We start from the raw sequence: 20,329 nt of genomic DNA on the forward strand, positions 1-20,329 counted from the left end.
GTAAGAGAACACCAGCCCATAATCAGCCCTTAAAGCTCGTTAACTCCACATTTGATGCTACTTTATAACATAATTTTAACCCAGATCAAAGTAAGTACAAAGATATGTGGTTATTGTCCCTTCTCAGCCTCCATACATGCCCTGCCGCTGCCGAAACAGCAGCAGCTAAGTGCTTTGCACAACCTAAAGTGCTACTAAAGAGTTTAGCTTATTTTTTTTTTTTTACAGCCATGGTTTCAAACCATACATGTCAGAAATGTTTACATTATTGCTACCTTAAAGGGAAATAAATGTTGTCCATGTAATGTTCATGTAGACGCAGAAGAAGGAGGACGTCAGTGTCAAACAGCTTCTCTTGCAGTCAGAGTCCCAACAGTGCTTCTTCTTGGTGATGCTTCTGACTCTTCCCTCCTCGGAGAATGGTTAGGCCGGACCGCAGACCAGACCTGACTACACTAGACTAAAGTTTAGGCTAGACTGTTCCAGACTGACGTGCACCGGAGCGGACAGCACCTAGCAAGAGAGAGAACCACGCCGGTGCAGATCAGACCAGACCGAGCTAGCCAAGCTGAGCTCCAACTAGACTAGTTGTCAGACAAGATTAGGCTAGCGTAGCCTAGATTAGTCCTAACCAGACTGCATCAGTCCAGATCCAAGCAGCGGAGGAACTTAGCAGATGGTGCAGGTCTTCGACTTCCCACCATCGCCACCAGCTAGGTAAATAATGAAACAAAAAAGAACATATTTATGTAGGATACTTCTCAACATTGATCTTTTCTCCTGAATACACGTGGTGTTTTTATTCACCTTTTCTGGCTTCCTCTTCTTCCAGTTTCTTCTTCGCATCCTCGATGGCCTTCATCTTTGCGTTGTACACCTCCGCCAGCTCGTTCCAGTGTGCCCTGTTGTTGTTCAGACCGTCGAACATGGGCTGGATCTCCTTGTGGAACCTGGAGAACTCCTGAAGAATTCAAGTAAACACATTGGGTGTTAGTGTGTTTCATTGTTATTGTGAACGTACAAGAAGGACAGTTCTCCTGTTGCCTCTGAAGCACTCTGGGATGACCGACACATGTTCATAGTTATAGATGTGTGCGTTCTTGTCCAAATACCATCCTGACAAACTGACAAACGGCTAACGGACATTCCTCATGGGGCCGACTGAGTTCAACAGGTTCATCTCCATACATCCAGAGAGGACTGAAGCTACAAAAACAAAGCTTATAATGAGGCCGTGATATCTACATGCAAGTGTTAAAGGAGCAACTCGCCCCTGGAAGAAGCCGCCCTGAGTCAAAGCCGGTGTTCTCTGTAAGCGATAGAAGCAATAACATTTGAAATTGGCGCCATAGCTGTGGAGAAAGTTGTACAAACAGCTCGTGGTTTCGCCCATTCTACATTCCTACAACACCCAGCGTGCATTGCGCCACCTCTCTCTGAAAGGAATGGCCCAGCGAGAGACAATGGCTCAGAGCGGTACAGAATCCAAAATACGACGAGAATATACCGGTGGATCGTCTAGAAAATCTTCAGGTCTGCAGTCTACATTTCAAACCTGACGATTTTGAACGAGACATGACATCGGAGGCGGGCGTCCTGGATTGAGGAAATGTAGTTTAGCAAACTCCCTGGCCTCCCCTAGCTGACGTGTTTTAGTCTGGCGGAGGTTTTCTAGGGCCCATTGGAGAGGCGGATAGCGTCCTCCAAAGGCTCAGAGCAAAGAAGCATTTTTTTCCTACCATAACGGCATTAGCTCCCCGTAATGGCATGATAGGACTGAGGTTGAAAATCGGCGAACTGGCCCTTTAAGTTATTCAAAGCTGAGTCGAGGCTGCACCTTCCTGACACAATTTCATCCAAAATTGAACTCTTAACAAGCTTTATAAATTATTATTTATTGCACAGATCAGAGAAAATCGCTTGAAAATAAATGTGATTGCCTTGAAAATACAAATCAGACTTTAATCTGGGACCTCAGAGTGAAGTTAATGATGCAGTTCATTTGCTTTTACAGTTCTACTATAAAAGTATCATAACCGATTAAACTGAACTGAGTCAAAACAACTCTCAGACCGATTACAGCTTTTATGTTGCTCTGCTGAAAATCAAAATCAAACAGAAGCTCCATTAAATGGTTACGACCCTCTGAGGCTGCAGAGCTTAAATATCAGTAGTTTCAGATAACTGTTGCAGCATCACCGCCCATCTATTGTGTATAATACTTATTGTTTTTCTTCAGAGAATATGATGTATTTATACCTTGTATACAAACGAGCACACAAAGTCGATAAAACCGCACTGCATCTTGGGTAGCTGTTCGGAACAGTTCCTGTCCATCATGGGCTGGGAGGAGGGAGAGAGAGGAGAGACGGTGTCAGATGAAAAACAATTCCAAGACAGCTTTAAAAAAAAGGCTTTTTGTGAGAGGCAAGAGAATGCACCAGAGAGGGATGACACTTACAATTGGTTGCTGGTCCAAAACACTTCGCTCCAAGTCTCCCTGTTCCCAGAATTCAGCTGCGACCATCAGAGCCACCTGGAAGGGAGCGGGGGGAGAATGATGGTGAGGAAGAGCGAGCGTATCGGGACAGTTTCAGCTAACCTGCACTGACTGCTCATCACTTTAACACCTGATTTTACCTGTTTATAAAGCTCTTAATAATTTGGAACCAGCCTACATCACAAAGTCTTTGTCATGTTATTATCCTTCAGGGCGTCCTCGATCCTCTGCAGCTGGTTTCTAGGCAGCAACAAACTATAATACAATACAGTTTGTTTTTGTTGTCAGAGCCCTGTGTGTCATTTTTGATATAATGAATCGAATTACTGAGGTACAACCAAACATACCGAGCTGAATAACCCAATAAAGGACTATCCTTCTTGTGAGCCTCTCTCTATATTCTTTAATCAGCCCGTGTGAAGGCCCGTGAAGGCCACCCACCTTGCTCTGAACCTCCCAGGGTTTGGTGATAGCCGACAAGTCACAGCCTGTCATCATCATGGCCCTGCAAGTGTCGGAGCACAGAGACAGAGACGATGATGAATCACTGCTTCTGATACGGAGAGTTTTTAAGGGGTCTGTTATGTTCTGCTTTTGGTTACATACATGATGATTTCCTTCCTGGTCGGGTTGTTCGAAATGTAAGCAATGGCCTCCTTTTCATCCGCCATCGGCTCCGTGGCGTTCACGATGTTCTGGAACATGGTTCTCTTTCTGCGCGAGGAGGAAATTGAGAACAGTCAGTCGGATAAATGGCCCAAACAGATTCGACAAAACCTCCTGAAATGACACATGTAGACGGAGAAACATTCCTCGGCTATTCCAGAAAACCTACTTGAAGTAAAGGGCCAGATCGGTGGCGATGATGCAGACGTCAAACATGTGCTGCACGTTCTCAAACTGACGCTTCTGCAGGTTGCAGAAGATGTTCAAGCTCTGCAAAGACAACAAAGATTGGTCACAATGTGGGCGCCGTTTCTGCGTGCCTCACAACTATTTAAGTTATTGTCCATCTCTTGTCGTACCTCCTCGGCCATGAGCGTCTTGCTGTACTCCAAATGGTGCCTCTCCATGATGGAGGAGCCGTGAAGCTTAGCCAGAGGAGAACCACTCCTACAAAATAAAAGATTAATAAATAAAGACATAAAATTCACTTAACTTCCTCCACACACAAAATAAAATGTCTCGACTTGCTTTGTCTGGTAGAGGTTGTTGGTCCCTCTGTGGTCGATATCGTGGCAGAAAGCAGCGGCCACCATGGCAAAGGCATCAAGGTCAGAGTAGTACTTCCTTAGCCTTCCTGTCTGTAGGCGGGAAAGACACATTATGGGTCATTAAGGGCAAAAAAACATTTGTTTTGCCGCATTTTTGCAGATTTTTAGGACATTTAAACCCAGAAATGGATGAATCAACACTTAACGTACATTTTATTTGACCTAAAGTGGTGCAATTCTCAATTTTCAGTCTCAATTAGGAAGAAATAAAACATGTTATAAGTATTAAAAGAGCTGTTTAAATAGGTATGACTACAACAAACAGACTGAGCAGCAGCAGACAAGACACAGGTGGTGGGCGTGTTACCTGCAGCAGGCAGAACATGGTGTGTCCCACGTTGAAGCCGTGCCTCCAGTTGTGGTAGGTGATGTCACGGTAACCCTTCCTCACTGTGTACATCCACCTGGTCAGCGTCTGAGCGAGGGAGAGGGTAGGTTCAGAAAGATGAGGGTGAAAAAAGGTGTCATTTAGAGGCCTTATCGATGAGACTGAGGCTGGCGTATGTGTGGTTTCACATTGTTTTGTAAAAGGTCTTTCGCAAACGGAAACCCGCTTCACCTTTGCAGCTACACCGAAGAGTATCGGTCACATTTGTGGGTAATGAAAGATCATATCTACTCCCAGACCCAGGCAGACTGCTACTACTACTGATAAGTGTGTTAGATGGATTATATGTTTGCATTTCAAGTGGTAATCTCGAAGATCTCAGTTTCGTTCTCTTTGGCGGCGCCTATGGTGATAAGCGGTAAATGCGGGAGCACACTTCCCAGATATCCAGACAGTGTCGCATGTGTGACGTCCACGGTTGGCTCCGGTTGTAACTCTTTATTTCCCTCGCTGACGGACGCTTTCCTTTTCGTTCGCCTTCATCTGAGCGTCCAATTTGTTTCTTTTTCTTTGTATTTTCACTTATTTTTGAAGTTGTATCTGTAGTCATCGATCTTTTCTTTGTTTGTTCAGCCATAGTAGATTACTGTTTACTCGCAACACTTGCAGAGACCAGAAAAGCAGCCGCTAAGCTCCGCCTACCCTCTCTGGCAGACCAACCACTGCTGGGTGATGGAAAACGCGTCACTAACTGGGCGCCGCTTGTAATTTTTTCCGCGGAAGTTGCCACAGACACCCAGTCTGTAATACTGCAAATGCAAAGGCTTTCATCAGTGGGCCATAGGCTCAATCACCATTGTGTTACCTCATTCAGCGATAGACAGTGACTTAACAGACATTTATTTACATGAAATCTTCTAGATTATTTAAAGTTCTTTTAAATACTTTTGTATATGTATTTTATATGAACATAAAAAGGGCTACAAAGGGCTGTTTGCATCTTTACAAGGATAAATAGCGAGAACGTACCTCTGCTGGAACTTTGAACTTCTCAATGACTCCGAGCTCAAAGAACATACGAATGCCGGCTTTGATGAGGCCGAACTCTGTTACGGGGAAATCACTGAAGGAGAACAGGTACAGATTCTCCCCGTTGACGTTGTCGGCTACCGGGCAGGTTGCTTTCTGAACAGGAAAGAGAAAAACCTTCAGCCTCTTTACATTTTTAACACAATATTGACTGAGAAGGAATAAAGCTCTTGACTTACTAATAGTTTGTACATTTCCTTCTGGTCGCAGTCTTCCGGCTCAGCGTCAAACTTCTCTTTGGTGTCCTGGTTATAAAAGAGAAAGCAATCATTCATAAAGGCGCACACATCCAACCCATGATTACAGCAAACTAACGTCATGATATTATGTGTTCAAACCCTTCACGCGAGCGGTACCAGCAGTTAACTGTAATCATCGTCTCAAATGTCAGCTGCCAAAGTGGATAAGTGATCCAGCAGATCTTTCATTGGTCATGTCAGAGCTGCTATAAGAAGACTGCTACTCAAAACGCGATTCACGCTGCATTAACCTCTGACTACTTTTAATTCCTGCTTCATCAAAGGCTGGAAGATCAAAGAAAAGGGGATCTGGAGAGAAAATGTGCACGAGAGTCGGACTGATACTGACCAGAATGGACATCATCTCGACTTTGGTGCATCTGGTCTGGCACATGAGCATCTCCTGGGCGATGTCCTTCCTGTACTCCATGCGGTTCAGCTTGTCGTAGGTGTCGCAGTTCAGCACCGACCAGCCCAGGAACTGTGTGAGGGCCTGGTACAGACCATTACAGCGAGAAGGATGAGAGAAAGGAACAAAAAAAAGTTTCCTCTTAAATTGGGCCAGTGAATGCACGGAAAGGCCAAAAGCAAAACAAATCCTTTCTTTTATGGGAGACACCTGAGGTGCAGAATGCCGACAAGATTGCGTCTAAACAGAGACAACATCAGGACATAAAATGAGGCGTCGTTTCTATGGTGCTGACCTCAGTGATCTGCTCATCGTGCTCATCAAACGGCTTGCCGTCTTTCCTGTTGAAGAAAGTGGCGATGCCCACGATTTCTTCCTTCTTGTTGACAATGGGCAGCGACAAGACGTTCTTTATGACAAACCCTGTGTCGTCCACAGCCTCTTTCTGGAAAACAGTCAAATAAAAGATTCAAATCACGTCATCAGATTCTCCCTGAATACAATTCAGATATAAAATGTGTTTTCTTTTACAGAGGAGCTCATACACAATCACTAAATCCAAGATGGCGGCGCAGATGGCAGCCTCGGTACTGCGCTGTACTGCTTTATTGAGTATTTTTGTACATAGAGAGCCCTGTAGACCGGATTCAAATTCCTTGTATGTGTACACATGCTCGGCCAATAAAGCGGATTCTGATCTTGACTGTGTGCGTCCGTACGTGTGGATGGGCAGTAAACGTCTGCATACCTGGAAGGTGAAGAAATCATCTGAAGCCACGTTCATCATGTTGCAAATCTGCAGGGAGTCACATCAAAAAACATGTAAGTGCAGCACTTGATTTCCTACATTTTCAATGTACTTTAATTGTTAAATTTCATGTTTGATTTACCGTAAGGAAATATACGTTTAACATTTCTTAAGTAGGATTTAATTAATATATTAATAATGTAAATGTTGATTACTTCTCCAGTATTCGTTGCCATAAAGCGACACTGCACCAAGTCTACTGTACAAACTATAACCTGAAGTGTGTCGGTGCACCCTTAATTTCTATAAATAATCTCCCTCTATTTTTATTCTTGTATAATTCTAGTGACTGTGCTGATAAATTGCCCTGCAGCAGCTGTGATTCACTTACAAAGCCGTTCTCTGCCACGTAGGTGGGCAGTCCGCTAACTAGAGCCCAGTGATCTGCAGGTGGACCCCTGAAAAGCAAGAGAGAGAAACATACAGGGGTCTGTCAGCTGGAGGGAGAAAGTTAAACAGTGCTGACTCTCAAAACTTCTTTTACTGTGCTTCCATTTTCTTAGCTTAAAACTCCTGTGAGGAATTAATTTCAGTCAGTTTCATAACCAGTGAAAAACGCCTCACAGGAGCTTTAAAATGTAAATGTGGCCTTTCTTTAACTGGGTGTGAGGTCAGGTGTTTACTTAAATTAAACAAGGACTTTTATTTTGAAATAGGACGTTAATAATTATGAACTATACTCTTCACATTCGTCACAGAAACAGTTTTCTGTTAGCATTTAGCTCATGATGCTCACGGTATGACTTTGATTTCTTCTTTGGCCTCCAGGAGGTAGTCAATAATCTTGTAAAAGATGACTTCCTGTGTAAAAAAACAGAAACCTGTTAGAAATTATCGATTAGCTTCAAACTACTGCAGACAACAGCAAAGTTGAAGACGTACAACGTGTGATTAAAACTGAATTCAGTCGGAGAAAAATGAGTTTGTTACCCTGCCGTCTGGTGTCTTTGGTCCTTTATAGGGTTCCACATCTCCCAGTTTCACAGGCCATTCATCATAGAATTCCTGCAGGGGGGAAACACAGACAATAATAGTTTTTTAAAGTCATTTTTGCCTTCAGCCTTGAATGCTATCTATTAAATCCTGTCTGTAAAATTGAATCTTTTCTGCCACACCAACCTTCTCTTTGGTCATGTCCAACAGACCCACTGAGTATCGTTCGCATTGTAGATAGGTCCTTACAGTGTAGAGCGCTTTGTGGAACTGTCGCTCAATGTCTGTCAACTCTTCAAACACTTTGCTGGCCGACCACAGAAGCACCTATAGGAGAAAGATTCATATATATTCAGGTTTCATTTTAGCTAGGCGTATAGCATGGTTTCCCCGGTTACAAACAGGGGACACAGTATTCAACAGTGCTTAAAGAGGGGGTATTATGCGGTTTAATATTTTAAGACATATATATAATGTTACAATGTCGGATGTCCGTACTAAACGTGGGTGAAGTTTCAAATATGTAGGTAAAAGTATGTTGGAGTAATCTCCAGGCTTCTCAGCTCAGTCTGCAGGCAGCTGTGAACGCCAGGTTTCACACAGTTTTTTCTACACAAGCTGGCCAATCAGAAGGAAGTGGGCTTGTAGGGGCAGGGTTTCTTAAAGGGACAGAGCTGACTGAGTCGTTTCAGGCAGAGGCTGTTTTTTTACTGTAAATTATGCTAAGCTACTCCACAGGTGTCACAGAGTGGAAATACGAAGCTCAAAATTAGCATACTACACCCCCCTTTAGTGATGCGACATTCCCAGTGGATAACAAAATACACTCGTAGCATTTATGTCTTGAAATTGCAGTTTAGTTTACCTGACTCCTTCGGGACTCCACATTGAACATGTAGGCTGTGAAATGCTGCAGGGTGATGACTTGAGCAAAGTTCATGTACTTGTGGAAGAGCTAAGGACCAAATCAGATTACAGGTCTCATCAATACACAACAGCAGGTTAAGGACTACGGCACAGGTGAACTTCTTTAAGCACGGTACAATTCGGCAACAAAAATGTGATTTGTGATTAAAAGGGAAGTGTACAGGAGTAATATGGTGGATGTACAGAATATGCATCCTCAAACTTTAGGTCACATATGATACAATTTAAGTAAATACTTCCTTAATCAAAACTTAACGTCATAAGGTACGTGTTTGTTTAAGTTTTGACACCGATTTTAGGTGTTTTATACATCAATTTATAGGCTTATTAATCTTGTGATTAACCAAACCCTTTGATAATTGGTCAAGTAAACATGAGCTTTAATGAGGTTTTACATTTTGGAGAAGCAAGAGTTTGACCAAAAGTCATATGTAAAGAGAAAAGCTTCTGCCTTTGGTGTTACTCCTCTCCTTAGATCTATTTACTCTCTTTTTCAGGTCCTTTAAGTCTCCATTTTAACTGAGAGTATTGCCTCAGTGTGAGTTTATGGCTTCCAAATTATAAGAGAAAGAAGTGATGGATATAGACTACAGAGATAACACATTCTCAGTTAAGTCATTACGCATTTTTTCAAGTCAAAAGCTGAAAAACAACCACATTAAGTCAGACAGGTCTGATTGGCTCCCACTGACATAATGGGAGTGTTTTGCACCCTACTGGTGAGATGTAATTACAGCAATAATCTGTGGTTAGCTCTCAAATGGTAGTGCACAGGCTTTTTAAAGAAGCAGATAAAGAGCTTTAGATGGTAAACAAAGTAAGAGGAATTCTCGCAGCAAGGAAATTCAATTTAAGATTTAAACTAATTAAATACTAAGTGTCAGATATGTGTAAAACACAAGCCTGATCAATCTCTGTAATGTACAAGTTAAAGTGTGTATCCTTACCGTCTCATCCTCTGCAGAGAACGTCTCAGCTCCTATTTTGTTTAGTGCCATGACGACGCCAAGGCACTCTTTGTCGGCCACCAGAGGAAAAGTGAGCATGCATTTAGTTTTGTATCCGGTCTGTTTGTCCACGAAGTCACAGAACTTTTTATTCTGCAGCGAGAGAAAAAGAAAAGTTTGTATCAGAGAACGTCTCAGCTTTGGTTCGAATCCAACATCACCATTGTTCATACAGTAAAAATTCACACATTCACATTGTTCATTTCATTCAACGCTGTGTTAAGTTGTTTTCATATGCTCATTATTTCCCTGCCAGATTGAAAGGTGAATATTTACAATATATATTTCACGTTATGTCCTAAATAGAGGGCAACAGTTTCAACAGTTTTTGACAGATTTTTAAGCTAGCTTAACTTTCTAGGGAGCACGCGCGCAGTACAGAGCGCGTGTTCTCAAGGACGTCTCACCGCTGAGATGTCGGGAACATTCTGTGGCTTTTTGGACTGTGCGGTGTGCCCGACGACACCCATTTCCAGAGGGAATACAATTTCCCCCTGCGGGTTGACCAGGTTATTCTCGTACTTGGACGTGGGAGTCACGTCAAAGAGGCAAGTCGCGAGCTCAGGTATTCCGTTTCTGGACCGGCACGCGTAAAAGCTGACCCTGTCGGCCTGCATGATCAGGGAGACTCTCTGCAACACTTTGTGAAGGGACTTCTCCATCGGGGCTGCCCCTTGCTGTAACTCCTGGACCAGCTCGAAGATGATGCCGGCTTCTTGCACAGAGTTAACATCCTTGAAGGAAGCGGTGTCTTTGACGTCGAGAGGGGCAGAAAAGGCGGCGGACAGGGCCTCGGCGCGGATCTTCTTATCAAAGTACTCTTTGGCGAACTGCGGGTTGTTCTCCAGGTATTTCTCCACGCTATCCTTGTCTGCCATTTTGAACTCAAATGTGTTGTATTCCCCTCCTTGTTCTTCACAAAAGCATCACCTGCAGGAAGTATAAAAATGTAGAGGGGAGCTTTTTCGTGGCCTACAGGGTTTGGTGGCTCAGTAGCATCCGCTTGAGTGGACGTACATTCTCCTCCACGGTCCCCGAGGGATTCACTGACACGTCCCGTGTCTGCCGACAGACAGAATAGGAGAGAGCACGGCTTAGAGGCTGAAAGGATCAAAGTAGCCGCTAATTAATGTGACGTCATGACATTAAACCCCCTGCTTTAAGCGTCCTTAACCCGCAAATCCCAACGCTGATAATTTTATATCGGGCAATCCTCCCCTATCTAAGGGAGGGCGCAGGAGTGAGACTGTTGTCAGGTTAAATGCCAGGTTGTGTGCATGGGCTACGTCACGTTGGTTCAGGTGGTTTTCAAAAGCCCCTTTATCAAAATACATGACACTACACTGCACACCTTGGAGATACTTAGTCAAACAACCCTTAGCCTATTACTTAAACAATTTGAGAAGGCATTAAACAAGGTTTCAGCTGCCCTTGCCTTAAAAAACCTCCTAGTAAGCTAACCCAGCCTTAGCTATTGCCACAGTTCTCCTTGTTCCTGCCATGGGAAAGAAAGCACTTAAATAGTGTCAGCGACTGGTATTATTCGTTGTTAGACCCATACATGTGTGAGAAGCCTACCTAGGTGCTCTAATTAAATCACCAACTTCATGGAGGTATCAGTCCCAGAACTGGATATTGGCCAATTAGTGAGACTTGGATGTCTGAGAACAAGGCCCTAAACAAAGATGGCTGGCTATTATTAACTAAGAGCACTGTCTGGCTCGCTGCTGGCAGGCTGGCAAGACAAGGAGTTCCCCACTATTTTTCGCTGTGGGGATTAAGGCAAGTTTATCAAGGGAGAGCTAGAAAAGGTATGTGTGTGGGTGTTGTGGAAATAAATTGGAGCAGCACATTACACAGTCGGGGACACTGGTCGGGTGTTGTGCCAAAGAGGAAATACAGACAGAAAGGACTATAAATAATTTAATTGATAGCCAAGTCAATTCATTTTTTGTTATAAAACAAGTATTGTGTTCATTAACAAGTAACTAAAATAGAGGGATTTTTTAAAATGTGATTTTTATTACTGTTTTGGCACCGATTAAAGTGGCAATAGGGATTTTATTTACTGTACGTTTTCATTATGAATTCATGTCAATGTCACAAAGTAAAGGCTTGGTTCCTTATAAGCCTAATTTTCTGTTTGCCATATGGGTTTTAAAAAGAAGGCTTGCACTGTGGCACAAGGTGAACTGAGTTCCTGGAATTGAGACGATTAGATCAGTAAGTAACTAAACCTGCATACTTAATATAGTAGTTACTTAGTACTGAATATCAGCATGGCTTTGACTTTTTCATTGGCACAAAGCCACAGGCAGGATGAAAAAGATCATCACAGCCGTGCTAAGATTCAGCATAACAGCGTGATCTTGAGTGTGATATTGCTTTTATACAACAGTTCTTTAAGCACTCTTTGAGCCTTTACTGTTTTTTAGTGCTTCTAAGTAGTATTATATCTACACAACATTTTTACAGTTATTCTGTTACTATATTGATACTAATTAGTCAGCTAGCTAGTGAGGCTAAACTACACCCGTGGTGGGAGTTACAGATCTTTGAAGGGATCCAAATCTTATGATTCTGTTAATTTCCAATGAGCCTATCATCTTTTCTTTATGGTGCAGGAGTTAACATTAACATGTTTTTGGCTCATTTACTCCCCATAAGTCTCTGTTATAAGATTGGCTGGTCCTCATGAAACCTAGTGATTAGGGCTGGGTTTAAAAAATTCTTGACTCTCATTTGAATGAATCGATTAATAAATCCCAGGATCGATCTTTAAAAATATGTGTAAAAACGTGTCTGATCACTCACGTTTCTTAGCGTCCCTGAACACAGCACGACTCAGCTGAAACAGGGCAGTGAAGGAGACATGCCTGGACTTGTTTCCTGCACCTACTACAGAGATATCAGTGCTCGCAGACGAACACTTTTTATCGTGTGTGCGTCCATGCAAGTTAGTTTTGCACTGATGTTTATGTTACTCTGTTAGAGTCGGCTTTGGCCGCGAGTGTATTTTCGGCATACAGTATTCCTTTCCCCATATCTCTTAGTCTTGTGTGGTTTTGTTCTTAAATCTCGTGCAAGTTGAACCCCAGCATAATCAAAACCAAAGACTGTATATATAATTGGACGACATGACAGCTCCCTAAAAGTAAAGCCAAAACATTTTGGGCTCCCCCTGCTGACTGGCTGCAGTATAGGTCATAAAGCCTGCCTCCTCCATGTTAACAGATGGGACATGAGTCAAACTATAAAATCAAAATACACGCCAAATAAATTTTTCTCAAACATGGTTTCTGTCATTATAGTTAGTTCTTATAATTGACCTCAGACCAACACAAAGAAGCTGTTCTGCTGTTAAACACGCCGGCGAGTGGGATCCTTGCTGTTTTTTCGGTAATGTAAGTGTGCGTTTTGGTTAGCGGAAGTGGCTACGGCGGCACCACCTGCCGATCTCTACTGCGCAGTCTCTGGCTCCATATGACGTCACCATCGCAAGATGGCAGCGCACATCATGGGGGCTATTTTGGCATCACTTTCATAGCCAGATGTACAGACTAAAAATCTGAAACAGGAAAAAGGTTCATGATCTGTCTAATTCATAACATTGTTAATATTGTGTTGACTGCTGTGTGTTTGTCTTATTAAATAAAAAGTACATGATGTAACTTCTTTGGTGTCAATTCTTACTGTAAACATTAAAAATGTTGAAGACACACCAGGTTAGAGGTGCGTTGATATTGTAACTCAAATACCCCTAACAAATCAATATCGATATCGAATCGGGACCTTGAGAATCGCAATCAAATCGAATTGAGAAATCCTAATCAACACCCAGCCTGTCTGGTGATGGGTTGATCGTGAACGAGTCAGCTATATGAGCAAGCTCTTTTAGATGAACAACTGGTTAATTACTTCGATTACTTACTTCCAATTTGGCGATTAATATTTCAGAATTCAGGCCATGTAGAAAAACAACCGGACATATGCTTTGAATAGCAATATATGCCTAACTGATTAATTAATTAATTTGACATGAATTAATAAATTAGACATCCTAAATGTGTCTTTGCCTTTCATTAACATTGAATAAAATAACTTTACAATAAGCCACATGAAGAATCAAAGATAGGTCTTAAAAAAGGAAAAATATCGCCTCATTGGTCCAATTTCGCGTTTGTCCAACTGCCATTTAGGTCAGTTTGTGGCGGGGCTTCATTGAGCAAAACTGCTCTGCTGCTTTTGCAAAGTTGAAGCCATCCAACCCACTGGGACAACTTGCAAGTTAATGACCTTTTTCCTCCGGAGCGAGAATCCACGCTCTGCAACCACACTTGACACGGGAATTGTGCTGGCAAAGATTGCCCAATTTGAGTCGATTTCCCCCCGAAATTCTGGATGATAGCTTCACAGGCTGTGTGGAATTTCAACCCGCCATAGCCACACGGCGCTCTCATCATCGGCACTGCATCTCGCCGAGTATCTCTCGGTGTTTTAACAGTGGAGGCAAAGGCTGTATAAGTTGACATTTAAGTTCTCTTGGTCTTTTAATTAACACAATAGCCTATTTAATACTTCATTATTAACTTTTTCATTGTTTATTTACTTCTTTATTTCCAACCTGACATTTTGGCCTTTAATATCTTTATCTGCCAGACAACTTCACGTGAGTAGTAGCAGTAGTTTTTGATGATTTACATTATCTTACCTTTATTATACCAAGCATCGTTAAATCATAGAAGTTCTCAAAATCACAAGATTTAGTGTCATTATATTGAATAATTTAATTGAGAAATATGTGCATATATACTAATAAATGTTTCAGAGCTGAAAGAGCCGACTCTTGCTGCTGAGCTGAGCAAAACAATTTGACCCCCGAAAAAAGAGCTGGAACTCTCGTCACTATTTGTAAACATTAACTAAAAGGGAGGGAAGTTGCTTTCTTCTTCTTCTATTGTTTATTGTTAGCAAACCTGCTTAGAGATGCGTTACCACCTCCTGCTGGACTGGAGTAGAATAAGAACAGCTCTAAAGTACAACTCAATTCCACTCATTTGTACCAAAGAGCTGTGTTTAAAGAGTCCAATTGTCCACAAACGTAACACACTAAGCTATACGGGAACAGTTTATTTATAATCAGTACAGCTTGTTCACAATGTGGATCCAACACCGTCCTCTTTAAACCCCACAGCTCAGATGTAGGCGCAGTGTGTTTTAAGTTGAGGTTTTTTTGTAGGGCATCATTTGGGATATAAAGTTTCCCTCGTATCAAAGCAAAAAGCAGCTTTTTTCCATTCATCCACCAAAATGTTAAATGCACTCACAAACCTGGCAGTGCAACATATATATAGCCTGTCGCTTCTTGGCCAATCTTCATGATTATGAAATGTAGCACGGCCTCTGGCCAAATTCCAAACCACCATTATTTCTGCTGAAAAGGAGTGATTGCGTTGTTTTTGACTGGCCGGGGCTGCGGTTACGCAAGCTGCAGATGTTTGGCCGGACTGTGCTGTTTTATTCAACCAAGCCCCCTCGGAGTACTGGTTACATGATCCTACTGCACAACAACAGCATCAATTTATTATATTTTCTGCCACGGTAGATTCAGGTTATATGAAACAGGTCTGAGAGAGAGAGGAGTTAGAGGTGGGTATTTTCTTAACCTGAAGGAGGAACATTTTAACCGTGCAAACATGGAACAGCTGACACAAGCTATATGAGCCTCATTTATGGAAAACAGCATGTTTTTTTGCACATGTTCTTATATACTTCATCAATAGGGAGTGTTTTTTTTTACTCTGGGTTCACAGAAATCAATTGCTATAATCAGTTTCATCACAAAAGTGCAGAATTGATCACTGACCTGTCCCTTTAAATGGAAACAATGCTTTGTAAGCATAGATTTCATTGATGTGGTCATCAGTGATTGGTGTCTGAAACTGCAGACTTTGTGTTGAAAGATGTGGTTATCTCTTCTGTTCATTGATTGGCTTTCTGTTGTGAGTGGACTTGAGCACTCTCGCCACCATTTATACAAACAGTGCTGGGAGTTACGAACAGCTGATGCAATCATATGGATAGTTTTGGGGGGTGAATAAGACAGGAAAAAATGCATTTGGGGTGATTTTTGCACACAAAAAAAGGAGGTTCAGTCCAACGGTGCGAACACATTTCACATAGATTTATGATGTTAGTGTTCCTGCGCATTAGGGCAAAGGTGTGATCGATGTGCACACAGAAAACATGCATCGTTAAAGCTTTTTCCAGATGTTGGCTTTGTGGCTTTCATAAGACCAAAAAATGCTTCAGCAATTCTGTTAGGAAAGCACTTTTCGGGGGGAGGGGGGGGTAAAGAGGGATGTTCGTACCTCGTGCCGACCACACAATTCAATAGGAATGAGGCCTGAAGTTATGTAAATGTTTGTCCAATGGAAGGCAAGCTAGCTGTGGGGAGAGCAGGGGAGGGTCTCCCCTCCAGAAGTCATTATGCAATAGCAGCTCGCTGTATATAAGGACACAACCTTACAGAGGAGCAGAGGATCTCTGTGAGCCGTCCACATTTTGGAAACCAGGTATGTTGATGTTTTATTGGTGCATTTGCAGAAGTTTTTTCTCCTACATTTCCTTTTATTCAAAGTGCTTTTTGATTTACTAAATTATATTTTAGACGAACTGTTGCACATATTTGTAGAGTTGTTGCATTAGCTTTACCTGAACTGAACTGATATGAACAATGTGTCTAAATAATTCATCTTTCCTCCTCTTTTGCTCGTCCGTTTCTCAAACTTTCCCTCCCAACCCTCTTTGTTTCTGTCTCTTGTCCTTCCTGCGAAGAAGAATGCTGCGTTACGTTGTGGCCCTCTGCCTCCTGGCTTTGTCCTGGGCACAGGACTGCCAGGTGTCCAACATCCAGGTCATGCAGAACTTTGACAGAACAAGGGTGAGTTCATCATATTATTTCGCTTTATCTTTCAAGAGAAGTATTGAGGTGTGAGCTGGACTTACACATGGGTTTCATTCTCATAGTATGCAGGGACATGGTACGCCGTAGCAAAGAAGGACCCAGAGGGTCTGTTCCTTATTGACAACGTCGTGGCTTCGTTTGGTATCGAAGAAGAGGGCAAATTGTCCGCCAGGGCTAAGGGCAGAGTCATCATCCTCAAGTGAGTTCTGTTTCTTAGTGAGAAGGCTTACCTTTCCGATACTTCAACTTCAATTGTTCATCTTACTGCAAGCTTAAATCTGTCTCTTTTTGACCTGCAGCAATTGGGAAATGTGTGCTGATATGTACGCCACCTTCGAGGACTCCACAGACCCCGCCAAGTTCAGGATGAGGTACTGGGGAGCTGCAACCTACCTGCAGACTGGAAGTGAGTTGTGGACATTTAAACCTGACTTACATTAAAATGTAACTTCAATTTGTGCCTTGGCAACAAATGTGTAACGCTGATGTAAGGTTGCAAAAGGGATTGTTGTCTTTTAGAGAACTGTTTATTTAATTTAATCATCAACTGCAGCGCTCGGATCTCTGCGACCCTGACCCTGGAAATGTTATCAAATCAGATGCTTTCCAGGAAGGGCTCCAAATGTCATGGACGCTAGCTTTGGCATCACATTAAGGCTAAAGTTATTCGTTAATTACCCAGAATTCCCAACAATATGACCGCATCAGCTGTGGCCTTGATTGTGCTATCACGGGGGTCTTGAGTAACCACCAGCACTGTGTTTTTAAGTGCTAAAGTTCACTTACAAGTGACAGAGAGATAATCACATCTTTTTGGATTTTAAACACCATTCAGGGCTGATGGGATTATGGGTATAGAGTTTGTGTTGTGATCTGTAGCTCTCTTTCTTTAGGCCTTACACTACCATGTAAGTTTAAACAATGCTTCACAAAGATTATAAAGTAATAATCTAAACTCCTCTCTCTTCCTTCCTCCCAGATGATGAGCATTGGGTGATTGACACCGACTACGATAACTACGCCGTCCACTACTCCTGCAGACAAGTAGACACCGATGGCACTTGTCTCGACAGCTATTCCTTCATTTTCTCTCGTCATCCAACCGGTCTCAGGCCGCAGGACGTGCCCCTGGTCACCCAGAAGAAGAAGGACCTCTGCCTATACGGCAAATACAGACGGGTTGAGCACAATGGTACGTTTAATTGTTGGTTTTATTACGCAGTTAGTTATTGATCCAGGCTTAACACTATTATTACAGCTGTTTATGTTTTGTGACTAAATGTTTCTTCTTCTTTCAGGCTTCTGCGAGCAGAACAGCAGCTGATCTGTTGACACTGAGCTATCTCTCCCTTTTGACGCACCCACCTCTGGGACTGGGTGCCCCTCTGCTGGTCTCAGGCTGAATCCCACCAGAGTCCTCTCTCCTCTGACAGGAGAAAGTAGCCCACTCTTCTTTAAATAATAAACCAAAAAAGTGTAAAACACAAACTGTCACATTTACACGACTGTGCTGCAAACAGAAAGGAAAGATGACTGTTTATCCCGGGCGTTTGTCACTTTCTCACATTTGCTCAAAAGTGCTTTTATCTTAACATCGTCATGTGTGTGTGTTTTCTGTAAGAACATCAGAACAGTGTAAGATTACCTTCCTCGTGGAACTTGCTGTGTTGTTCCACTGAGAAACCAAGACATATCAGATCATTAAAAAACATGCTTTTAACTTATAAAGCAAATATGATCAATAATCAGTCGTGAAAATCTCTTCAAAGTGAAGCTGAACTCTCAGCTAAATTGCAGCTCTGGAGCATAACCACCATGTTTACTAAAGAACCAGGTTCACAAATCACTGGCTTTGCTTTTACACTGAAGGACTGTATTGTGCAGCATAAAAGCAGATATTGTTAATAAACCTTAATAACATACATATTATATGAATCACGTGCTACATAGGCTTAGTTGTGTGGTTGTTTGGTGATTGTGTGGTGTATACTTCTTGATCCCGTTTTTGAAATAAAACATTCATACCGTGTCAGCTCGTTACATTTTTGATTTCCTTGAAATATTAATCTGTATTCCTGAAATGCAAATGATGAATTCATGTCGTTTGCTTTTGGATTGAGTCGATCAAAATACAGGAAAATCAAACAATATGCAGAATTATGTGTTTTATTCATATCTTTTATCATTGTGCAAGCCAAATCAAGTTCAGTTTGAGCTTCAAGAACAACAGCAACATAACCTAGCTTCAGAGTTAAGTTTTTAATAAATTATATTACACTATACATCACAAGTATGTTTACACTATTATTTCAAATAAAGAATTTTTTTTTTGTTTTTTGATTTGGTTTAAATATCTTAAACTCTAGTAAATAGGGGCCCGTGTGGAATAGGCCCCTCCCCACCACAAACAGCTTGGTTTCGTAAGCTTGTCCACATGTTACGCAAAAATTTGAGACCCATCCAACACCCGGTTTCAGGGCTTATTTTTCAACTAGATTGCCTTACAAATGATGGATGGATTACCATGAAATGTGCTACAGATATTTATGGTTCCCAGGGTGTCAATTGAGATATTTTGAGGCCTCATTTTTTCACTTTTCCAAACCTAGACGATGTAATTTAATGTCTTTGTTGATCCCTCTAAATTCTCCTGTGGTGGAACTATTCAGCTGGGTGGCTTCGAGCTAAATTACAAACCACTGAAAAGATTCCCATGAAATTTGGTACAGACATTAACATAATGAATTGTAATCAGCTGATTTCTTAACTTTTTATGTAGCGCAATAACATTGTCCAATACATAACCAAAAAAACCCTCAAAACTACTAACACTTAAAAACACTTCATGTTTTGCCTAATAAGCAAATGTTGGCTCGCTAGCTAAGATGGACATTATACAACAGTTAGTTCCAACCAAGTAATCTGATTGGACTAGAGGCATCCCATGAGTGCTGATATAGAGTATAACAGCACTGGGAGTTCTGAAAATTGTTAATTAGTATTAAAACAGAAGGTCTAGGTCCGGACATATGCCAACAGACTCTTATTTGCAACAGTCCAGTTCCAGTCACGTTATAAACTAGTTGTTGGTGGAAACAAATGAATATATAATATATTTTATAACAGCAGGGGACGCTCAGTTGGTAGAGCAAGCGCCCCATATATAGAGGCTACAGTCCTCGACGCACTGATCACTGCTGATCATTTGGTGCATGTCATCCTCTACTCTCTACTCCCCACATTTCCTGTCTCTCTTCAGCTGTCCTATAAATAATGGCAAAAGCCCCCCCTAAAAAAAAAAAATAATAATAGCAATATCACACTCAAGGTTGTGCTGTTATACTAAATATCAGCACGGCCTGCAGTTCAGCACAGCAGCACTCCCTCTCCCTCCCTCGCAGAGCTAAGAGTGTGGCTCTTCTTAATTGCTGATCTTTTAGCATCACAGAACCGGGGGTCACAAGGGATTATAAAGATCAGATAAAGCTTTTTCTCCATGAGTACCTTTTTACTATGCAGATGAAGCTAAAAATCAATTATAGAGTGAAACATCACAATGCGTTACATCAGCCTGATGGTGAATGGAATACACTGGTGATGCCTTATCAAAGTGCGGTTCAGTGAGAAACACAAAGACGTGTCATGCTAAGCTCAACATCATGAATATGATTCCATCAGCTGTTATTTTTTCAGTGTGGAGTATTAAATTAAAACTGTATGTTTAAATTGCTAGAACAGACAAGGCAAGATCAGCAACAGCACAGTGAATGTTTTAAAAACAGATTGAAAACTTCTCTTAAGTAAAAAGTACACAAAGGGCTGTCGATTGGAAGGAGATTTGCATCTTT

The 20,329-nt window shown here is 41.9% G+C and overlaps 2 protein-coding genes across 3 annotated transcripts; one reads left to right on the plus strand and one right to left on the minus strand.

Moving 5' to 3' along the window:
* Positions 1 to 669: 669 nt before the first annotated feature.
* On the minus strand, positions 670 to 10,392 carry pde6c (phosphodiesterase 6C, cGMP-specific, cone, alpha prime). The gene is made up of 22 exons (XM_069663897.1): positions 9,922 to 10,392; positions 9,455 to 9,607; positions 8,446 to 8,535; positions 7,767 to 7,907; positions 7,578 to 7,652; positions 7,384 to 7,448; positions 6,979 to 7,045; positions 6,588 to 6,635; positions 6,135 to 6,284; positions 5,780 to 5,923; positions 5,371 to 5,436; positions 5,132 to 5,287; positions 4,082 to 4,189; positions 3,695 to 3,804; positions 3,526 to 3,613; positions 3,336 to 3,436; positions 3,107 to 3,214; positions 2,942 to 3,005; positions 2,462 to 2,536; positions 2,260 to 2,343; positions 808 to 961; positions 670 to 713 (listed from the first exon to the last, which is right to left on the minus strand). The coding sequence occupies exons 1-22, from the start codon at positions 10,390 to 10,392 to the stop codon at positions 670 to 672; spliced, it is 2,562 nt and encodes an 853-aa protein (XP_069519998.1).
* Positions 10,393 to 16,044: 5,652 nt separating this feature from the next.
* Positions 16,045 to 18,510, plus strand: rbp4 (retinol binding protein 4, plasma). Of its 2 annotated transcripts, none has more exons than XM_069664386.1 (6): positions 16,045 to 16,089; positions 16,355 to 16,457; positions 16,544 to 16,680; positions 16,781 to 16,887; positions 17,461 to 17,673; positions 17,780 to 18,510. In XM_069664386.1, exons 2-6 carry the CDS (start codon positions 16,356 to 16,358, stop codon positions 17,803 to 17,805), a joined length of 585 nt encoding a protein of 194 aa, XP_069520487.1. In that variant the 5' UTR covers positions 16,045 to 16,089; position 16,355; the 3' UTR covers positions 17,806 to 18,510. The 2 variants fall into 2 exon arrangements, with proteins under 2 accessions (XP_069520487.1, XP_069520486.1); XM_069664385.1 differs by having other exon boundaries at positions 16,053 to 16,089; positions 16,352 to 16,457.
* Positions 18,511 to 20,329: the final 1,819 nt, after the last annotated feature.

This window comes from Semicossyphus pulcher, unplaced genomic scaffold (assembly GCF_022749685.1).
Source record: "Semicossyphus pulcher isolate SPU_LCO1_2020_fin unplaced genomic scaffold, fSemPul1.0.p SCAF_16, whole genome shotgun sequence".
Lineage (NCBI taxonomy): Eukaryota > Metazoa > Chordata > Actinopteri > Labriformes > Labridae > Semicossyphus > Semicossyphus pulcher.